The sequence below is a fragment of the Falco punctatus genome, assembly GCF_963210335.1.
Source record: "Falco punctatus genome assembly, chromosome: Z".
Taxonomy (NCBI): domain Eukaryota; kingdom Metazoa; phylum Chordata; class Aves; order Falconiformes; family Falconidae; genus Falco; species Falco punctatus.
This window is the reverse complement of record NC_137586.1, coordinates 24,066,073-24,087,775: the sequence shown is the minus strand read 5'-3', so window position 1 is coordinate 24,087,775 and position 21,703 is coordinate 24,066,073. Positions and strand designations below refer to the sequence as shown.

The 21,703-nt window shown below is 37.3% G+C and overlaps 1 protein-coding gene across 4 annotated transcripts in view; it reads right to left on the bottom strand.

Moving 5' to 3' along the window:
* Positions 1 to 4,349: 4,349 nt before the first annotated feature.
* Positions 4,350 to 21,703, bottom strand: part of SREK1 (splicing regulatory glutamic acid and lysine rich protein 1) — a 40,049-nt gene continuing 22,695 nt past the window's right edge. For 3 of the 4 annotated variants that reach the window (XM_080372825.1, XM_080372826.1, XM_080372827.1), the window contains 6 exons: positions 20,950 to 21,064; positions 18,253 to 18,372; positions 15,400 to 15,933; positions 10,959 to 11,054; positions 10,341 to 10,476; positions 4,350 to 9,269 (listed from right to left, as the gene is read on the bottom strand). In XM_080372825.1, the coding sequence (XP_080228951.1) occupies positions 9,117 to 9,269; positions 10,341 to 10,476; positions 10,959 to 11,054; positions 15,400 to 15,933; positions 18,253 to 18,372; positions 20,950 to 21,064 (1,154 nt within the window). In that variant the 3' untranslated portion in view covers positions 4,350 to 9,116. Of the gene's footprint in view, positions 9,270 to 10,340; positions 10,477 to 10,958; positions 11,055 to 12,422; positions 12,551 to 15,399; positions 15,934 to 18,252; positions 18,373 to 20,949; positions 21,065 to 21,703 lie in introns of those variants that run through there. The other variant, XR_013925014.1, reaches the window with a different exon arrangement.

Sequence of the window (21,703 nt, the reverse complement as noted above, 5' to 3'; positions counted from 1 at the left end):
CCAAAATCAGCATCCTGCCCTAGTGCCCATCTAACAGCAGGGCCCCGTTGCAAACTACTTCCACCCCTCTGCCTCACATTGCAGCAAACCTGCTTCCGCGCACGCAGTACTCTTCAACCGGTGCAGACATTCATCCTTCACGATTCACACATCTGGTCTTCCACTCCATCTCAAAGTTACAGCAACCCATAGTTCATCGCACACAAGTTCACACTCTCCTAACACAAAAAGGAATGGGGAGATGCATCGTACACAGTTGTCAGCCCCCACCCCCAAGCCCAAAGCCCCCCCTCCACCCAAATGTTGTCACAGCTTGCAGTCAGCTAACCACCAAGCAACAGCAACAGTTTACATGGTATAAGTAATCATATTATCACAGCCAGATATGTTTGACCACTAATGTTAGGCATTTCACATCTTTTGTGTGTGCCTGGATGTCAAAAGATGAAGAACAGTGGAGCTGGCACGCTCGGACTGTTATTCACCTCTTCATGCTTTTCTGAACTTGGGGGAGGCAGTGAACAGGAATGATGCTTGACTGACTTTATAAAAGTTCTTAAGAACTATGATCTGGAATGTGGTGACACAAGTCGAGGTGGACTGAAAAAAACACTGTGTCTGCGTGGCTGGGTTCGGACAAAATGGCCTTTATTGTTTATACAAACTATTTGTATATCTTAGACAGTGCAGATGTCAGACCCTGACAGGTTTTTGTGTCCTTCTTCTGGCTTGCTATTTGCTGTTGCTGTAGGTGCCCGTGTGCTGCGGTTCTAAGTTCTGGTTCTTCTCATCCTGTTTACATACCTGACAATTTGTGGCTGTCTTAAAGGTACACGGCTAAGTCTTTGAGGTCAACTGACTTGTCTGCAGACCCACTGCAGACCCCAACACTGGAAGGCTGATGCAGCCTCTGAAATAATATTTTTTGCCTTTATGCTCTTGATAGCTCTCTATTCATCCCTATCGATGAAGAGCATAAAGGCAATTTATCTTACAGGCAGAGGATGACACAAAAGCCATGAAACATGATCACTTCCAAAGGGATGTACTACTCTTTCCAAATGCAGTTATGAGCTACTAATGCAATACTTACACACCTGACAGAAGAAAAGCAAGTTTTTCAATAAAAGAAGCAGGATTTCTGTGTTTTATTATCACCTACTGAATTACTACAGTCCTTAGAAACTATAAATTACCCCAGGTAAAAATGATCAAAGGGAATCTGATTTGTTAGAGTGAATTAACTTACGTAATACTTGGCTACCATCTCTCACTTTGCCATAACAGCACGGTAAATGCCTGTTTCTAATGAATTCAGTGCAATGCAATGACCAAGGTCTAGCACTTTCTTCCATCAAAAGATTCTGAAGTATACTTTAAACTAATAAACTCAGCATTGCCACACTTGAACAAAGCAACTATTGTAAGGCCCATTATAAAATTAGCAGAGTGAAGAGCAGAGTATTTTAGTGTCTTACTGCATGCCTCACGTCACCTGAGAAATGGCGCTATAAAGCCGTCTCCAGCTTTCCCAGGTTCACACCATCGGTGTACAGCTGTCATCTTTCCATCCTCTTTGGAGATTAAGCAACAGAATAAACATCACAACTCTAAGGATCTTTAGCAGATCAAAGGATCTTCTTGCTGTTACAAATTAAACTTGGGATGGATGAAATAAGACCTTCTAATTAACATCATAAATATCCAGTCTATAACTGTTGTAGACACCGGCCCCTCTTCTCTGCATCCCAATAAACTCTTTAATAATGTATCTACCCCAAATCTCCCCTGGCTAGAGGAGAATTTAACTGGGCACACCAAAACAAACCAAAAAGCACCTCATGTTTGTTCCTGGTTAATATATACCATCTCCTAACACCTGTCGATATATTGTGTATTACAGTCCATTCAGAAATACTGATCCCTTAGCTTGAGGCTGATATGTAACACAGGTTCAGATGACCTACAGCACAGTTCAGGCAAGTCTAGTCCTTACTAGATACCTAGCCTTGACAAGGCCAGGCAGGATGACTGGGATGCATGAGTTGAATACTTGTGAAGAAAACACTGAGCTAGCAGAAAGAAAAGTATTAAGACTTATTAAAGGAGTCACAGTAAAATGAGTATCCCCTTAAAACTGAACAAAGCAGAGGAACAATTGTGGAAAAGGTCACCTCACCACAGTAAGACACAAATCTGATGAAAACAGGTGATTATAAATTTGTTTAATGTTTACTTTTCATGGACCAATGCTTTGAACTTCTAAATCCAGTAATTTGAATCAACCCTTTAAAACATTACACTTCAGTAAAAATTAAAGTTTTTTTTTAGGTTTTGTCTTTAAAAAGTTTTTTGGGGAGAAAAACAGGAACAGCACAGCCTTCCCCAGGTTTGATACTAAAGCAGCACACCTAACAAAAGACTAGTACTACCACATGTTTGCCTGTTGCCTTAAAACAAGTAGGCAGAACAAACCACGCACACAAAAAACCTTGATTTTAAGACCGTCACTTTTTAACTCAGTTTTCAGTCTCCTCCTCTAAAAAGAATTTATTTTTAATGAGTAATTACTTAAGGAAATTAGGTAGTACATAATACAAATAGGTAATATATTATTTTGAACTATTGCTAAGACATCTCAATATATTTCTCAAATCTGTTTTTCCCTGCATTCACATTCAGAGGAGTAGCACAGTGAAATGCAGTTATACAGACCACACATGGGCTGATCAGTAACAGCTGACCCAGCCACAATCCTCATCAGACATGACTGCTCTCAAAATTCACAGGATCCCTACTGAGCTAGGTGAGGTCTGTTGGGAAGTACATCTCAAACTTTTACCCCTTAATCATCGCTGTTTATCTATATTCTTACACATTAAACAAAGCAATAGAGAAGCTTAAGCACTGAAAACAGTGACTTTTAATATGAAAATCTCCATGACGATAAATTGACATATACCATTAATGTCAGAAGCTCTGCATGAACTCCAGATCCTATGTAAAAAAGAAAACCAAACAAAAAAACCCAACCAAACTCCACCCCACCAACAAGGAACTTTGACATACACTTCTATACAGCCACATTTACTAACTCACTGGAAGTGACAAGCTCTCCCTGGTGGAACTATGGTAGTTCTCTCTGGAGAAGAAAATCCCCTGCTCAGCCAGGGGACTGGGAAACCTTTTTTGCAACTGAGCTGTGATGATACAGTCAATTACTTAACCCCTTAGCACCCTTCCTGCAATGTTCTTGTCAGTAGCAGGCAACAAACTTAGTCACAAAGCATCTGACTCTCTGGGGCAGAGGTAGTGTTGTTTTGTTTTTTTTTAAAAAAAGCTTCACACTCCTTTTTGCTGTATGTCATTCAAATTTAGTGGAAGTGAGTTTATGACACCATTAGAACTTTGGGACATTGTTGATTTACAACAATAACAACATAATAGCACCTGACATTTCTTTACTTGTACCATTTCATAGTTGCTTCATTAATGCAAAAATATACTCCATCAACATGGAACAAGTCTGGTTAACTGTTCACTAAACTGAGAATACATACTTTATTACCAGAAGTATCTAATTTAGAGAAGAGAAATAATATTTTTGCTCCTACAGTGCTTAGGTTCCCCAAGTATATCTGAACCCAAACTGTGCTAGACACTCTATAGAACAGATTAGTCATAGCTCTTGTACTAGGGGAAAAATACCAGAAAGGATCTGCTGAAACACCACCTAAACAGGGCATGTCACATTCTCTCTTGATGTTTCCAGAGCAGATCACTCATTCCTTATGAAAATCATGTATTTATGATGTACCATTTTCTAAGTGGCCCATGACTTACTCATCAACACAGCAGTAGTTCTGAATCTTTGCACTAAGAACAGTTTTATTGAGTAGAGCAACAACTACTTTTAAGAAAGCTACTTAACTGGCAGCCTCATTAATGACATCAAGGACTGAATGAAAGGAAGATTAAATTATTCTTTTCCCATTGCTGGTAAGTCTTTCAGGTCAAAAAAGACAAATGTAACCTTTTCAATGGGAGAACAATAATTTCATTAACGAGATTAGTATGGAGCATACTTTGTACACCAAAAATCCCTTATCTTGTGTCAAAGTTGGCACTGTATTTCCAGAAGAAAATATATAAACAGCTAATTTTTGCTGTCCATGTTCTCCTGTATAAAGCTTAACACTCAAAGTGTCACTAATTTTAAAAAAAAAAACAAATAATTGAAAAATAAAGTTCACAGATAGCTCCTCAACTGTAGTATTTACTTTAACACTTCAGTTCTGTATTGTTTGAGTTGTGTCTCCTCAAATAAGGCGGAAAGGAGCTGCTCCATGTATTGTCAGACAAGTTTATTATGCTGTTTTATATTGAAAAGAATACAGAAGAAATCCCCATATTAATGTGCTCAGATCCAGCAATAGGACTTGCCTACAAATGAAACACTCTTGAATTTGAAATAAACACTGCATGCAAAGACATTTTTTAAAAGTTTAAAATTGAACACAATTGAAAGTGTATTTCTCGTACATAAAAAAATTTCCCTTTTGTACAGTGTTTTTATTATTTTAATTATACTTTTCAACATATAAAAATAAACCTAACATACAGGCTGAAAACTCTTTTTCTGTTTACATATTAGCAAATAAAATTAAGTTTTAGATTCTCTTTAGGTAATAATGGTACCTACAAACTTCAACTGTCCACACTCCAATCTCTGGTGAAAAAAAAACATCTCCCTGAACTAACTGCCTACTGATTTACATTATTTCAGCCATTTACAGATCCCAGCATTTGTGCCACTAAGCCCAATTCTCACTTCTAAAATTATGACAACACCAAAGGCATAACAGACTGCTACAAAACTGAAAGTACCACCAAGTGGCAGGCAGGAAGCATAATACGCTCCAGTTTGCAAGTCCTTGTTCAGAATTCATATCCTTAAGATTTTTTGTTTTACCATTATAATGCAATTTTCATGCTAACATTTACAAAACTCAAGCTGGTTTTTATCTTTTATCTTTTTTTTTCATCAAGTGAATGGCTACCAAAATTGAAATACATGAACTCTAAATTTGTTTCATTACAAACTAACAAAAAGACAGTGATGCAGAGATGCTTCAGACCTAAAAGTTGAAGATACATACATCATTATGGCATTACTGCTTGCAACAGTCACACATGAATGAAAAAGGTAACGCAGCTACAAGGACAGGTATGAAGTATACAGTAACTTGTATCATACAAAGCAGCCTTTACTAAGGAAGGGATAGCTTTTGACCAAAAGAAAATCACAGAAATCCCTAAATCTGCTAACTTACAAAGTATCAGGACGAGCTAAGGGGAACACAGAGAAACTACCATGTAACAAACAGATTTGCAGTGTTTCAAAGTAATTTCAGGTATTGCCTTAGACCTAACTGGGCCAGAGAACACTAGCAAGCAATGCAAAGCATGCTAAACTACAGAATTTACCTACTTTCCAGAAGAATAAACACACTCAAGCGGCCACAGCTCATTTCAGAAACCAAGCTGTGCATCGGTTGCTGTTGTTACCCAGCTAATGTAAAGCTAGTTCAGGTGAACCCATCCGAAATCACCATCAAAAAAATGAGCAAGTGACTAATAAGTAGGCAGAACCCACATCTCACCGATTTCTCAGGTATTCTTCAGATGTTTCTAGTTTCCAACTGAAGTGCTTTTTCCCTCTCATTTCTAATTCTGAAATATGAAAACCAGTATTTTTTTACATACCACACTTATCACTCTATGCAAACAAAATTTCACCCCTCACACCTGTGTAAAGCTATTGACTTTGATGAACTGATGTCACAATCACCTCTGTTTTAAGCTTGGAATCCTGCTTCATCTGCTAGCAGCTGTCTTCTGCTACCTTCTTTCAAAATCCAAAGAAAAATCCTATCTGTTATCCAGAAACAATGTTGTGAAATAACTGGTCACTAATGGAAGCCTGCACATATGTGCTTCACATGGTCTGAGCAAAGTGGCACTATATCATCACTTTTCTTAGCAATTACAAGTCACAACATTTTCAAACAAAAGCTGACTCAAAATTATATTTAAAACAATAGAGCAATCACAAACTACACTGTTCTCAAAACCTCCACTCAGCTGAATCTCAAAGTGCAAACCCAAATAATCTGATGTGGCAGCTTAGCACACAAACATGTTAACGATGAAGGCAATAGACATCCGGTGGAAGATGGACACATTTAACAGATGATGTACACAATCCTGTTGGAGGAAGCAGGAACTTCATTACTGTGCTACACCACCAGCTTAAAAATGAGCTACCCTCTGAAGAGACAGGGATTTTACAGAATAGTAGATCCCTAGGAGTGGCTTTTTAGGAAGAGGGGAACTGTAAAACACCTAATATGAATAGACAGAACTTAAGTACCTCACAGACCTGCACAGTATTTACAAAGCAAAACCAGAAAATACAGCATTTCTAAGAAAATATGACTAAAGGTGGGGAGAAGTGTGTGTTTGATGGGTTTGTTGTTTGGGGTTTTTTTGCCTTCTTAAAAAAGAAACAAAACTTTTTGTAAGGGAACCATTAATTTACACACAACATAACAAGGTGCTGCATATGGATTTACACTTGTGATAAGTTAGCTGGTACGGCTGCCATCCTTACCTAAATCTCCAAAGGCATGCTTCTTAGCTAACTGTACACAACCCTTTACATATTCAGTAACTGACATAATAGAGCCATGCAATTTCAGGAAAACAGAACTCCAGAAATCAAACTAGTTTCAGCTGAAACATGATACACTGCAAGAATTCTAACTCCTCTCAAAGGAGAAACTAACGTTTTTCAAAGAAATAATACATGTATATTTTCACTGGTATCCACATTTCAAATCAAAGAAGCTGCGTGAATAAGACCAAATCAACTAAAAATATTCCTTTAATAAGTATGTACCAGCAGAAACTTCCCTCTAAAATACTTAATTTTATTAGTGAAATGGTACCAAAGATAACAAGTATACAAACAATCTCTTTGCTCTATGCTACTTACACATCATAAATAAGACAGCTGTTGTTGCGAGACACAATCCTTCACAGTCTTCCTGTAAGCATACAGATTTGTCATTCTTTTATCAGAATAAGCTGTTTACCAGCCCACAGCATGTGGCTTAAACATCACAAAAATGACTGTCTATACTTTACATGGTAAAGCATTTCCTATAGTCTTAAATGTACACAGTGGCAAGAACATTAAATCCTATTGAAAATGAAGAGTAATTAAGCAGCTTCACAATCAAACTGGGTTTCATTACCTTAGGAATTGGGCAAATTTTTTATCCCCTGTAACAGGCTTTTTTTTTTTTTTTTTTTTTTTAAGAATTAACTATGCAAAGGAAAAGAAAAACAAACTGAAAGCAAATAGCCAATATGCTATTGTTTGCTTCTTTTTTTTTAACTGAAAGAAATAACTCTTCCCATGAGGTAAGGCAATTAAGTCATTTGATTGTATTAAGTTGTATTAAAAATAATCTACTCAATTTTAGGTATAAGTAAGTGTTAAACGTATGACTCTTAAGAAATATCATGTAACCAACTAAATTCATTCAGAGAACACAAGCCGTGTTTTACCTTGACAAAAATATTTGCTTTGTCACTCTCTTCTTACATGCTTTCTCCCCAGAGAATGAAAAAAGAATCTCTACCATATAATTCCTGTGTAAATTAGAACTTTTTACCCCAAATTATTTATCCCCCTTCTTTGCATACAATTCCTTTTATATCACCCAACAGGTATCAGAGATGATGATGAAGAGGTAACAATTAAGGCCATCCAAATGTAGATTAAATGTCTAAAGGGCTGTCTTTGATGTAGGTGATCAGAAATGCTTTGTATTCAGCTACTACTTTCGTACAGTAGTGGTCCCCAAATTGCATCTTTGCTTTTTCCTATAAATCTCTCCTAAAAATAAAAAGTAAAAATGAAACTTCAGTATTTTAACAAGTGAATCAAACAACTGTTCTGACAAATCACTTGCATTCTTGTCTACAGTATGTTGATGGCAAAATAGCAACAGAGGTCATGTAAGATCTAGCTGAAAATGAGTAATAGCACAGATATTTCTAGAAAATACCACATTTTAAGAAGGCACTAAAGCTTCTGCTTGTGCTCCCATATTCTTTTAAACAAATTAAAAAAACAATTGTTTTCATAACGGCACCTGTACTATTTGCAGCTGAACAGACACACTGCAGTACGGCTTAAAACCAAGATGTAAGTTCTGATAATATCATACAGATATGCTCACTTCTGGAAGGACAAAAGAAAACAACAAAACAAAACAGCCCTAAAATAACCCACTAAGCTAAACTATTATCCAAAACATGGCAATATTCCTTTTAGGAACAGAAAAGTAGCATGCATTGTTCAAATACTTAAAAAGAAATATTAATTTTAGGGGTATTAGTAAGGATTTTTTTAAAATAATAAACCCCAAGAATCTCAAGCATTGAGCAAATAAAAAAAAATACTAGCCAGTGGGTATTTAACGCAAGAACCATAAAACTGTGTTTACGTTTAAGAACTTAACTTTCCTTAGAACTGTCATTTACAACGAACAAAAGTGTGTATATTTATGCACCATTTCCAAGCACATCAAACAGTACACATTGAAGATTTTTGTGGATTTTTAACCACAATGTAAAACAAAACAAAATTCATCAACAAGCAGTATTTGAAACAACCTTCAATGCATATCTTCAGCTTTTTTTGGGGTAGTACAGGTTTACATCTTTCAGTTTCTACTTATTTGTAACAGCTTATGGCAGAACTTAACACAAATCATTTTACAAATTAAGTACAGCCATCATGGAAATGCATGGGTTTTCAGAGATGAATAGTTCTGATGGCATCTGCCTTTTCATGGTATAACTACTGGTCCGTGCTCTCTCGCTTTACAGCAAGAAGACAACAAAGCTATCACAAGAATTGGAAGAGCTACTAGTATTATCAACATGTTCAGGTTGATTGCTTTGACATTTCCTTCCTCATTCTGGGAAATAAAAAGCTTTGGATTTCATTCCTTAGTTGAATCAGAGGTCCATTCTTTGCTTTAAACCACTTGCATTTTAATTGAGAGGTTTTCTTCATTTGGTTGACAGTTTCCATTCTGTTGTAGTTTGACTTCATCTGTCCTTTGTGTACCTCTGTTGTCTACTTCCTTGTCAGTTTCTGAATTCTGATCCTCTTTAGTGTGATCTTTGTCCTACCAAAGATAAAATAATTTTACAAAAAAATCATATTCTTAGCATTATAGAGTACGATTATCTTGGTCCATACCACTCTTCCCCAACTCTTCAACTTTACCCCTGTAGAGTCCAATTGTTGGAAGAAGGGTTCACCGGAGTCAAGAAGACGCTCAATATGAGTTATGCATCTTGCTCAACTTTATCAGTTTCTAACACTACTTGTATAGAACCGATACACATGCATATTCGTAAAGCAGAAATATAATTGGTTAGTAGTCTCTAAATGCACGCGGTTCTCACACCCCTAATGATCATGACTAAAATGAGCATTCTATCCATGTAGCTAATTGTGTTGCTGTGCTGCAGCCTTGTAGTTTGTTACTCCCTATTTTCCCATACCGGTCCCCACCTTTCTTGGCCCTGCACCTGCTTTGCCAGCAGCTGTAGCTTGTTACAGCCACGGCCTGTTGGCACAACATAATTACTTGGTCTCAGGACTCAAGAATAGCTCAGGGCTACCTTTCTTGTTAACTTCAGCACAGCAGCTTCAGTACAATTCTGATTACAGGCCTGTTCTAATACCAGGCCAGGACTGTGCAGATCTTCAGAGATTCTAAGGCCACGCTTCTGCAGCCATTCTTCTGCATCCAATAGGCAGACCAGAACTAAAGCAACCAGGGAGAGGCTGAACTGCAGTGAAAGTTCATTTTAAAAATAATCTTTTCAGCTTGACAACTAAGCTGTCCCTGAACTCTGCTCCTTAGTTACACAATTTGCTGTCTGTAAAGTCCTAGCGTATGACACAGAACGGGAAAAAGAAACCAAAACAAAGTGTTTCCATAACCTATTCACACACCTATTTTGTATCCTATAGATACAAGAATGTTTAAACACAGGGGCTTATCAAACTGGCCCACTAACACCAACTGCAAGTCTCCAACTGACAAAACCCAAATGGTAGTAATTTCATAAGGAAAATGGGAGAAAAAAAAGGGAAGAGGAAAAAAAAAGAAAATAAGGGAGGGAATTTCAACAATGGCTCAACTAGCACCACTTCACTCTGCATATCACTTGGTCACACTGCTTACCTTCAAAGTACTGGTGCTTTTGTCAGATTTCTCCTTCCCCTCTTTTTCTTTACTACTTTTTTTCTTGGAGGTGGAGCGTTCTCTTTCTCTTCTTTCATTGTTTGTATCTCTGTCTCTTTTTTTTTCTTTCTTGTTTCTGTTTAAGACATTTTTTACTCAAATCAGAATTTTATCCAACAGCAACAACCTTCAAACCATTTAACTCCAAACTCAACTTTCATCTGTGGGTTTTCCAAAAAACCCAAAATATTAACAAAAAACCTGCATAAAGACAATGAGATTTTTGACTGAAGAGAGCTAAAGAATGCATGTGTTCAAGTATGCAAGGTATTTGTGAAGAGAAAATCCAAACTAATCTCTATCTGATGAAGGGCTTTTATTGATTTGAAGTGAATTTGCATTGTTAACAGATTCGAAACTCTCCAGCTGAAAGCATACCAAGGCTCATATCCATGGAGGTTTTTGGTTTGGCTTGGTTTGGTTTTAAGTTAAAAGTTAATTGTACTAAGCAGCTGAAACCATGTGAGATGATTAGCACAAAGGCAGCAAAACAATGAAGACGCTATTAATGATTCCTCCTTTACTGCTCATTAACTTTTATGTTTACATAAAACTGACCTTCTTGGAGAAGGAGTTCGTGAAGACTTTCTTTTTGTTGTTTTTGATGTTTTAGGAGACTTGGAGGGACTTCTACTCTTCCTTTTACGCCTTTCTCTACAGGACCAAGAAATTCAAGACCATCGAAGGATTAAAATAATAAACTCAGGAACTGGATAAAACCAGAAAGCTCTTAAAATGATCTGACACAACAACTAAGTATCATTAGTATCATTAATTTAACATTACGTATCACCAGCAATATATGTACAAAGCAAAAAAAAAAAATTTGTATGTTTCAGTTTTGTGGGGAAGAGGAGGCTGGAAGTGGGTAAAAAAAAAAGTTGTACACTTTCAGATTTTAGTGTTTTGTTTATCCTTACATGCTTGTACTTCTAGATGTTGCAACACACTGAAGAGCGCATATTATTTTACAAAACAACTGTTTTACACAGATATGTGGAGTTTGCTGAAGTTACTATTATGGAGTCTGATCCCAAATAGAACAAAACATTAAATAACTGGCTGCAAATGTATGAGGCACATGTTAGAATAAAGCAAAAAATGAGCCAGTAAAGCTTCATTCAACATAAATGTAGAACCTATCTCTGTCAAAGTCAGGTAATTTTCTCCTATCACCTCTTCACAGAGCAGGAAAAGTGGACAGGAAGAATGGCCAAAGAAAAACAGGGAAGTTAAAAACTAATTCAGAGGGCACTTCAAGACATGGCATAAAAGCTACACTTAGGCATAACAGCTTTTGCAATTCACACCATTAGGTGTGAGTATCTCTATCTTCAATATTTAGAAAGACCAAGAAATCCCCTGTTATTAGATAAATTACAAAAGGATATAGTAAGATATGCCTAGTTACCACTATCTGGATTGATACTCTGCCCGTGACCTCCTGAAGCTGCATAGGACAAAATTTCTTAACTATTTTGCGGCTAGCTCTTAAGCCTGATTCAATCTTTGGTAAACAAAAATATAAAGTGGCCTCAAAATCACGCAGAAAATAACAGAATCACTGATCAGCTGCACACTAGTTAGTATGCATCTCTTTTTTTAACATCTTCAAATTTATCACTACCTTTTTTCCAATGAGGATACTGGAAACTGATATATTATTCTGACAGTGCTCCCACTTGGCCTACAGTGAGCACATCCCTACTTTATTTTGCTTTCTAGCATACGTATCAGTGAGTAACCAAGTGCCTTAGTAATTGTGTTCAAACTAGAAACTGTTTATTCATAAAATCTGATTTTCAGTTTCTGCTTTTTGTCCTTCAAGTTGAAAAGCTACAACTGTGTCTGACAGTTTGTTCCCATCTCCATTACATTAGTCTATATAAAGTTTTTTGTGTACCTGATTTTTAATGCTCTTAAGTAATACTAATACAGCAAAAATTAAGAGGGAAAAAAAGGCTGAATACTTTGGTAGTGATCCTGTATTTCTAATTCATACACGGAACTAACACTCCGTACCTATCTCCTCTGCTAGCCTGTAGATGCCCGTTGAAAAAGGAGCCACATCCTCCTCTTCCTCTGGTCTGTGTCTCTTCCTTCAGCTAGGAATCACAATAGCCATCTGATCTCCAGCACTTGCATGCTGTCTGTCAGTAAAGCAAGGTCAGTTGCCACCTAATTCTTAGAAGGTCCTGTATGTCCTATTCCACCTTCATCCCTTCTCCAAAAAGATGACTATTTGTCCAATATTTTACACTCATCAGGAAAAGGATCAGCAGTTCCAACTCAGTGCTGCACTGTAAAACTGGCAGCTGAAATGCCAGTTTGTTGGGTCATCTTCTCTAGAAAGGTCTGTAAGCACTTCAACTTGGCTAAGTCAGCCACCAAAGTAAACAGATACCCCTAACTGCAAGCTAATGGGGACACTGTAGCCCTAACTATTCACAACTGATTTTCAGAAAATAACACAATTACTGAGGTTGAAAGAGCCCTCTGGAGACCTAGTCCAACCTCAGCCTCCCCCACCTTAAAACAGTGCTAACTAGAGCAGATTACTCAGGGCCACATCCAGTCACATTTTTCATGTCTCCACAGATGGAAACTGCACAGTCTCTCAGGGTAAATGGTTCCAGTTTGCCCAGAAAAAACATAATTTAAACATTACAAAAAAGCCTTTACTTCCTGTACGTCACTAGATGCCTACTGCCTCTTAGTCTGTCACTGGCCCACAATGAGAAGTCCAGCTTTGTCTTCTTCACACTTTCCCATCAAGTATTCATACGCACTGGTAAGATGCCCCCTCAGCCTTCTCACCTCCAGGCTAAACAGTTGCAGCTCCCTCAGGCTCTCCTTGTATGACAGATGCTCCAAGCCCTTTTGTCAGTTTTGTGGCCCTTCACTGGACTCACTCCAATATGTCTGTGTGTCTCTTGTAAAGGGGAGCCCAGATCTGGGCACAGGATTTCAGATGTTGCCTCACCAGTGACAAGGAGTGGGAAAGAATCACCTTCCTTGGCATGTTCACCAGACTGCCTAATGCAGCTCAACATACTGCTGGCCTCCTTGGCTGCAAGGAGCTCTACGTACTTTTCTGCCAGCCATCCATCCCACCAGAGAGTCCCCATGCTGTACTGCTGCAACAGAGTTATTCCTGCCCGTGCATGACTTGGTATTTCTCTTTGTTCAATTCCATGAGATGCCTGTCAGCTCATTTTCCTGTCTGTCAAGGTTTCTCTGAACAGCAGCACAGTCCTCTGGTGTACCAGCCTCTACGGCCAGTTCTGTGTTGTCTGCAAACTTGCCAAAGGTGCACTCTGTCCCACTGTCTAGGACACTGATGAAGACGTTCAACAGTACTGGCCCCAGTATTGATACTTCAAGGATAATGCTATATCTGAAGAAAGAATTGTAAATGCATGTGAACACCTGCATTTCTCTCATCCTCCATCTTCAAAAGTACACTCTCCTTGTTTAGTAACATCTGTATAAAAAGAATTAACTTCATATCAAAGTAGGGTTTTGTACTGTGAGACCACTAGAAGAGATGCACTAATTTTCACTAGAATCCTTGCCCATGTACACGGCATTTGGGCCTTCCATGGCACTTTCTTATATAGCAAGATCCTTAAAGCAAAGCATAATTGTTGCAAACTAGAGTATGAATTTTTGGTAACATCCAAGTAACCACACTTTTTATTTGAAGAATTGGGTCTTCCACCAAGGTTCTTATATAAGGTACATATTGTCAAAATTTTAAATCTTTTTTCTCCACTTATCTAATTCAACACTCCTGAGGCCTACAGACAAAAAATGTTTTGTTTTCAGAGCTGGCAGAACTACCTCTACTCTGTGTAGGTCTTCAACCCATGAAATAATGTTAAAAATACGTTACAACAGGAAGATGCATATGATTAAAGCAGCCGTAGTATTTTGCCCATAAATCACCAAAACAACATGGACATTTCACACAACACAAACAGAATGTTTAGAAACGATTACATTCCTTTCTGCCTTGTATGAACCATGAACTCCTGAATTTTGAGGACTGTGAAAATTTTTCTTTTTTCCGGTATAATTATTATAGTACATAGAACCTTTCCCAATTCATGAAGCATTTCAGTCTCTCAAGGTAACAGATAAATTTGGTATTTAAATTTGACATGTGGTACTACTGAACTCCTTGTTTCCTATTCAGAAAGGACTTTTTCCACCAAAGCTTCTGAACTTAAGCCAGCTGCAACGCTTTCAGAATGAACCTGAGCTTGTCCACTTACTTACAGAGCTTATAATTAGTCTCACAGTCTCCTTTTGCTGAACTGGATTTAACCAGGCTTCCACACAGCGTAGCCTCCCTTGGATGCAAAAGTAACAGCTACATTAACTTGAACATTTTCCTGTTTACTGTCAGCATCATTAAGGAATGTTACTTTTTACTTACACCTGTCCATCTAATCAGCTAAACAAGGTATCCTTGCCTTCCATCTGAGATACATTCACCTTCTGAATGCCTAGCCAGCCAAGTGACACGCTTGCTTTCTGCTGTTCATCCATCCAGCTGAAGAGTGGCAAGTACTATCACCGAACTGTTCGTAAGATCTACAAACCAATACTGCATAGTATGTAAGTAAGTAAGGAACTATGTAAAGAGGGACTCAGACTTTCATCTGGACAAAGATATGTGTGATGTTGCTTTATCAGAACTTTTGGATGCAGCCAGTGCAGAGAAACGGCACAAGAACCGTCTACTTACTGTCCTCAAGGACTATACTATATGGTTATGTGAAAGGCAAGCACCAGCAGCCTAACAAGAAACCATGATCTATCAGGCATCATACAGAGTTCTTTGTAATAGATTTTACTTTTTAGAAAATCTACAGAAAAAAAAATAACACATATTTAATTAGTGAGAGACATGGTGATATTGATATATAAAAACTAGGATGGTGCCTCACTTAACTGACAAGTCAAAAAAAGCATGAAAAGATTCTAAACAAACCTGCTGGAGCTACGAGATCTTCTTGAAGAGCTATAGCTTCTTGGGGGTGTCCTGGATCTCTTCTCTTTCTTCTTTTTATCATCTCTCTCTTTTTCTCTCTCCCTCTCCTTATCCCCATCTTTTTCCTTTTCTTTGTCTCTGTCCTTCTCTTTGTCCCCTCCTTTGTCCTTATCTCCCTCCTTGTCCTTTATCTTCTCTCTGTCCTTTTCTCCCTCTTTCTCAATACCTTCTTTTTCCTTGTTCTGGTCTACCTCTTCCCTGTCTTTTTCCTTCTCCTTATCTTTCTCCTTTTCCCTGTCCTTGTCTTTGTCCTTCTCCTTGTCCCTGTCCCTATCCCTGTCTTTGACTCTCTCTCGATCTTTGTTTCTCTCCTTATCTCTCTCCCTGTCTTTCTCCCTGTTTCTCTCTTTCTCTCGCTCTCTGTCCCTGTCTTTGTCTCGATCTCTCTCTTTCTCCTTGTCTCGGTCTCTCTCTTTCTCCTTTTCTTTGGCCTTTTCTTTTTCCTTGACCTTTTCTTTGTCTCTTTTCTTGTCCCTGTGAAAAGCCAAACACAAATCCATCATTTCACCTTTGAACTTTCCAATTAAAATTACAACTAACTCTTTTGCATACATTAATTGCTCAAGATAAAGTATGCATCTGCTGAAAAATTATATTCAAAATTTTAATCTTCCACCCCTGTTCACCCTGAGGGAAAGGTTATATAGCTAGGAAAAATTTGGAAACCAAATCGGAGAAGGGGAGGCTAAAATCTTCAGAGCGATGTTATTACACTTTGAAAGAGTAAGTCTCTTCACCCCATTCACCACATTCTCTTTATGTTATTGTACATACATAAATTCTTTACATTTTTTTTCAGGAGTAAGGCAAACTCTGCAATCATAAACCCACTCTTTACTACAGGTGTGTCCACATAAAATGGACTGCAGATTCACCACCCCCCACATGAACAATGACAGCCAACTGACAGAAGTCTTTACAATGTTCCCTGACACAGATAACCTGGAACTGCTTGGAAGTCCAACAACAATTAATATACAGAAATAAAAAAACAAGGGTAAAATTTCACTAAACAAATCCCCTCAAAAGACAAATGTAAGTTCAAAACTCAATCAAGACAACACAATCATCTGTAATGTCATTAGGAATTCAAAACTTATTGAAAAATTGTTAATGCAGTATAAACAGAAGCAAGGATAACAAGTCAGCTTCTTTGGGACAGGCAGAATTATACATGTTCATAAAAAGAAGGGTGAGGAAAATTACAACTGATGTTCTAGTTGTTCAAGCCAAACAAAAACTGATTAGCTCACAGCTTTGGCTGGAAGATTACATTTTCATATAGAATTATTTGGAAGTGTGAGATTCCATCTTTTCTTTCGATTGTACAGACACGGGACTCCTAGACCTGCCTTTAAGACATAGGAAAATGAACAACTGTTCAGAGAGAGAAACAGGAGAAAGTACAGGAAAGGAAGTTGATTAGCAGGCCTTTACATGTACAAGAGAACCAGATGACAGAAGCTGCTGTGTCTACTGGTATTGGTACCCATTCCAGGATTTTTAAAGATTCTCAAAGAGACTCCTTCACACATGAAGAGTCCTAAAGCACAGGCCCCCCCCTTTCTTCAATGGAAGAAGTGTTTGGCTGTATCCTCTCAACTGCTAATAAATAGTAGGCTGTTGCATGTTCTGTGACTGGACAACTTTAGTTCTCATCAGGTTTTGGCAAATAATTCTTTAGAAGTCTCAAAGAAGGAATATAAAATAAAGATGATGAAACAGCACGCAGTCCCTGCAATAGCGAAGAGTCTCACAATGACCCAAGAAGTGCCTTCCAGTCAATTTATCACAGAGATTTCATTGGACTTGCACTTTCCAGTAAGCAGGTATCTCAAGAAGCCACAGCCAACAGCAACCAAGAACCAAAAGGATCCATCAACAAAGCCCAGCTAGCTATGTAGCCTATTCTGTTTCCACTGAGGTCCACAGATCTCTACAGTTCTCTTTCCCACAAAACTTCCCCTCAAAACCAAGAGGCAACTGCACAACCTAAGTAGGAAGCTCCCCTTAAATGAATCAGAGGAGTAAGACATGAAAAAAAGAAAAGTACCAAGACTTCTACTCATGAAGCTACCTTCGTAGGTACTTTTCTTTTGTGAATATTCACTACTTCATCCTTCAGAAAATTATGTTATTATCTTGTTGCAAATGCACAGTTCAATAATTAGATGACCAGACTTAAAATTGAGTAGGTAAATATAGATGTATTAAGACCTGAAATGCACATATGCCATGCAACAGACACATGTATTTGTGCCCACAGCAGTTATGGCAAATAGGAGCATGGCAAACGTGATAAGACAAGTTCATGCACAAAAACTGTATATGTTTTCAGAAAGCAGGATCAAGTTCAGCTTAAATCCAGCCTCCTCAACAGATATAGAATAATCAAGAATCATCTGCTTTTTTGTGGGCTGCACAAACTACACAGACTATTCCTGATCTACTGGTTAACACCTGGCAATTAAAATTATCTGTTTTCAGTCAGCTTGCACGTTGGTATAAATGTAGACTAGGCTATCAAAATCTACGTACTTCAATGTGGTGGTTAACCCCCATAGGCACCGTATAAGCTACTATGAAGAAAATCAACTCCATCCCAGCCAAAACCAGTATATTCAGCATTAAAATTTGCTTTCTATTATTTTGTCCCAAAGACAAAGCCTAGGGACAGGCTAAAGCATTTAGAGATTCCACCCTTTAACATCACCTAAAAGGTTTGTTAAGATTTTTTTTAAAAACTGTGTACTGTGTGCTAAGAATAATTCACTTCTTAGGAACGGAACTTACCGAGAATGAGAGCGACTTCTTGATTTCTGCCTTTCCCTAGATCTAGACCGTTTTTTCAGGGGACTTCTGGATCTGCGTCTATCCTTGTGTCTTGAGAGTGATCTGTTGCCAGATCTACTTCTATATGAACAATACCAGAAGAAAAATACTTTAATATTGGAACTCCATAAAAATCAGGTCAAACAACAAAGGAAAAAAAACGCAATTCTTGTCTCACTACACAAAATTATATCAAGAGTTACACCTCAGTAATACATTGCCTAACCAACATGTTTGCAAATATGGATACTTTATTTTTCACCAGGTGCACATGCCCTCCTCCTTTGAAACAATGCACCATTTAAGTAATACCCATATTTCATAATAACCTCCACTAACATTCTGGAAAATATAAATTTGTATCATATTAGGATAGCTGTCCTTTGTAAATTACAGCATGTAAATCTACTATAGACAATTTCTAGCAGGTTATAAAATAATTAGTTACATTTTTTTCCTTTCCAGGCCCAGTCACTTACTGCAGTCTTGGTCACTGGAGAAAGATGGCTTTAATTGGTGTCTTTTTGCTTTGTTCCCCACCCTTCTAATTTAAATGAACTTTACACAAACAAACCAAAAGAAACAGAAAATCCCCACCATTTGTGGTTCAGCATTTAGTTGTTACCTTTTCAGCTGGAAGGATTTGTTAGCATGGATTTCAATCATAAGAATTCCCAAGGAAAGGAATGAGTATTTATTACATGATAAATAAGGAAGACAAATAATCTGCAGATACTCTGATAAAAATCCAATTGAAGTCTTCTGATAAAGATATATAGTATAGTCACAAATTGATGAATAAAATAAGACTCCGAAAAATCACTACGTTCTTTTTTTCCAAAATATTTCCTATTTTTGGAAGATCATAATCCCTAGTAAAGCAAAAATAAAAAGCTGAATTTGAACATTAAGTTTCAAAAAACCACATCATTGGATACTTTGCCTGAGAGACTAAGGTACCATGAAGTTTAACTTACCAAAGACAGAAATGCCATTTATATTAGTTAATAAATACTGAAGAACAAGGAGGTATAAAAATATGCAGCTCCACCTGTCTTCTGTAGCTCAAGACACATAGAGTAATATGCACCAAGAGGAGAAGAGGCGCAACCATTTTTTACCTACAGCTTTCCTCTGCTTATCTCTGCAGAAATACAAACTAACTACAGGGCAAATTAATGGTAATTGAATCAAAATAAGACCTTAACCTAGAGATGAAAAAAATTTAAGTGTTTTATGGAACAGTAAAACAGGGAAGTGGTAACGAGTTTATTCTTAGGGAACTGATTGTTTATTTTTAGGGATGAAGTTGCCTCAACAGATCAAGACTGGCCTTTTTTCAGCATGTTCTCAAAACTGACAGTAGCAGTGGTAAATGATTAAAAAAACCCCAACAACAAAAGATAACCATCAACAGTTGTTTAAAGCACAAGTTTTCCCCAAGTAAAAAAATGCAATTTTATCTTCTAGAAATCAATTTGGTTTGGGTCAATATAAAATAGTACTGAGATTACTATAGCGTTATACAAAACAAAGACTGTTTTTCAGTTATGTCCTGCGTTAGAGAAACGGCAGAGAAGCAAGCAATAAGGAAGTGACCAAATGATTCTTCTTGCATTAGAAAGGCACCTGACATTTTGATGTCATTAAGTAACACGTACTGTGATGTCTCACCATTGCAAAACTCAAAACTGCACTTATATGACATTTGTTTGGTAGTGTTTGGACAGCTTTTCTGTATCTAAAAGAATTCTAGCTGCTTTGTTAAAAGACAATGCACGGAACAATGCAACAGAGCTGTTGCTGCACACTGACAACACCTTTTTAGAGTATAAGCTATTAAAACCACATTTCTGAATTTCTTTTTTTTTTTTCTTTTTTCTGTGATACTTCATGTTAGCCAAACATCTTTAAATTGATTACATAAATGCTCAGAAGACATTCCTGATATTTAAATAATATGAACCACTGTAGGAAGTGTTTGTAAGTCTCACATAGCAAGACTGTCTCATTCTTGGGAAAAATCTTAATGGGTATGCTTTAAGGGTGATCTCGTAATTTTATTTCCTCCCATATTCCAAAGCTTATTTCAGAACTGAATAAAATCAGCAAAGGAAAAACAAAATCTGAAGAATGAAAAAATGCCCCTAAAGCCTTTTTATCCTGCTTTTAAAAACTACAGCTTTACATTTACAGTATATTAGAGTACATTACATTTACTTTACAGTAAATAAGTATACTGCGTTTTTTAACTTGATGTTTAGAAGTTCGGTACATCTGGAACTTTCTACAAGCAAAACTAGCCAGTCTGTCTGCTCAGGGTGTTCACCGTGAATTACATGTTCGATCACAAAATGGTATTATGCTAAACAGCACAAAACATACCATGAAACCATAGAAATGGTTATGTTACATGGCACAAAAAGTATATTCTAGTGTGTTTTAACTGAAAATAATTCTGAAAGCATTTAGGATTTAAAGGGAAAGAGTATTTGTTCAGAGACAAAGTTCCTGGTTACTCTGATCTGCTCAGTGAGTTAGTAACCTTTCTACTGGGATACTTGTCTTACAACTCAGTAAGAAATTTCAGTAAACACCACCATGCAAAAAAACCCAGTATGGCCTCTTAGATCTCTTAGAGCTAAAAACCATACCTACCTGTGTTTTGAGTGTGATCTTTTCCTTCTAGACCGGGATTTTGAACTAGACCTGGATTCTGAACGAGAATGGGAACGAGATCGACCGCCTTTTCTTTCACTGCTCTTTCCAGACTCTGAGAGGAAAAAACGACTTTGCAGTGTAAGCTCAGAACATTTAAAGATCCCAGTTAACAATCTGGCACAAGTGGAATGTACCACACATAGTGCAAGGGGCCTACTCTTTGCACATCTTCCTTCTTTGCAAATATCCTTCAGAAACATCCAAGTAAGTCATTGCATATACTCGTTGAGTGCAGCCATCCTGCAGCAGTACACATAAATCAGATAATTATAAACAGCTAGATCTATCAGGAATGGGATTTATGTTGCTGCCACAATGCACAAGTTCACAACACGTTCTCCTCTTGGTCTATTATTTAATATAACTACTATTTTTTTTTAAATAGCCTGAGAAAAATATCATAAATTTAGAGGACATAATTTTATAAACAAGCATAAAATGCAAATAATAATTAGTACTTTCTATACTTTCAGATATTTCAACTACTGTAAATATACTGAAGTTTTATTCCTCAAACACTGTTTTGTGGGAGGAAGGAATAGAGAGAACAGGGTAAAAAAGTCTGATTCAAAGGCCAGGAAGTCAACAAAAACCTTAACAGTGACTTCACCAGGCTTTGGTTCAGATTCTGGAAGATTTTTATTCTGTTACTTAACACTGAGGAAATGTTAGACCTGTAAAAAACATCAGA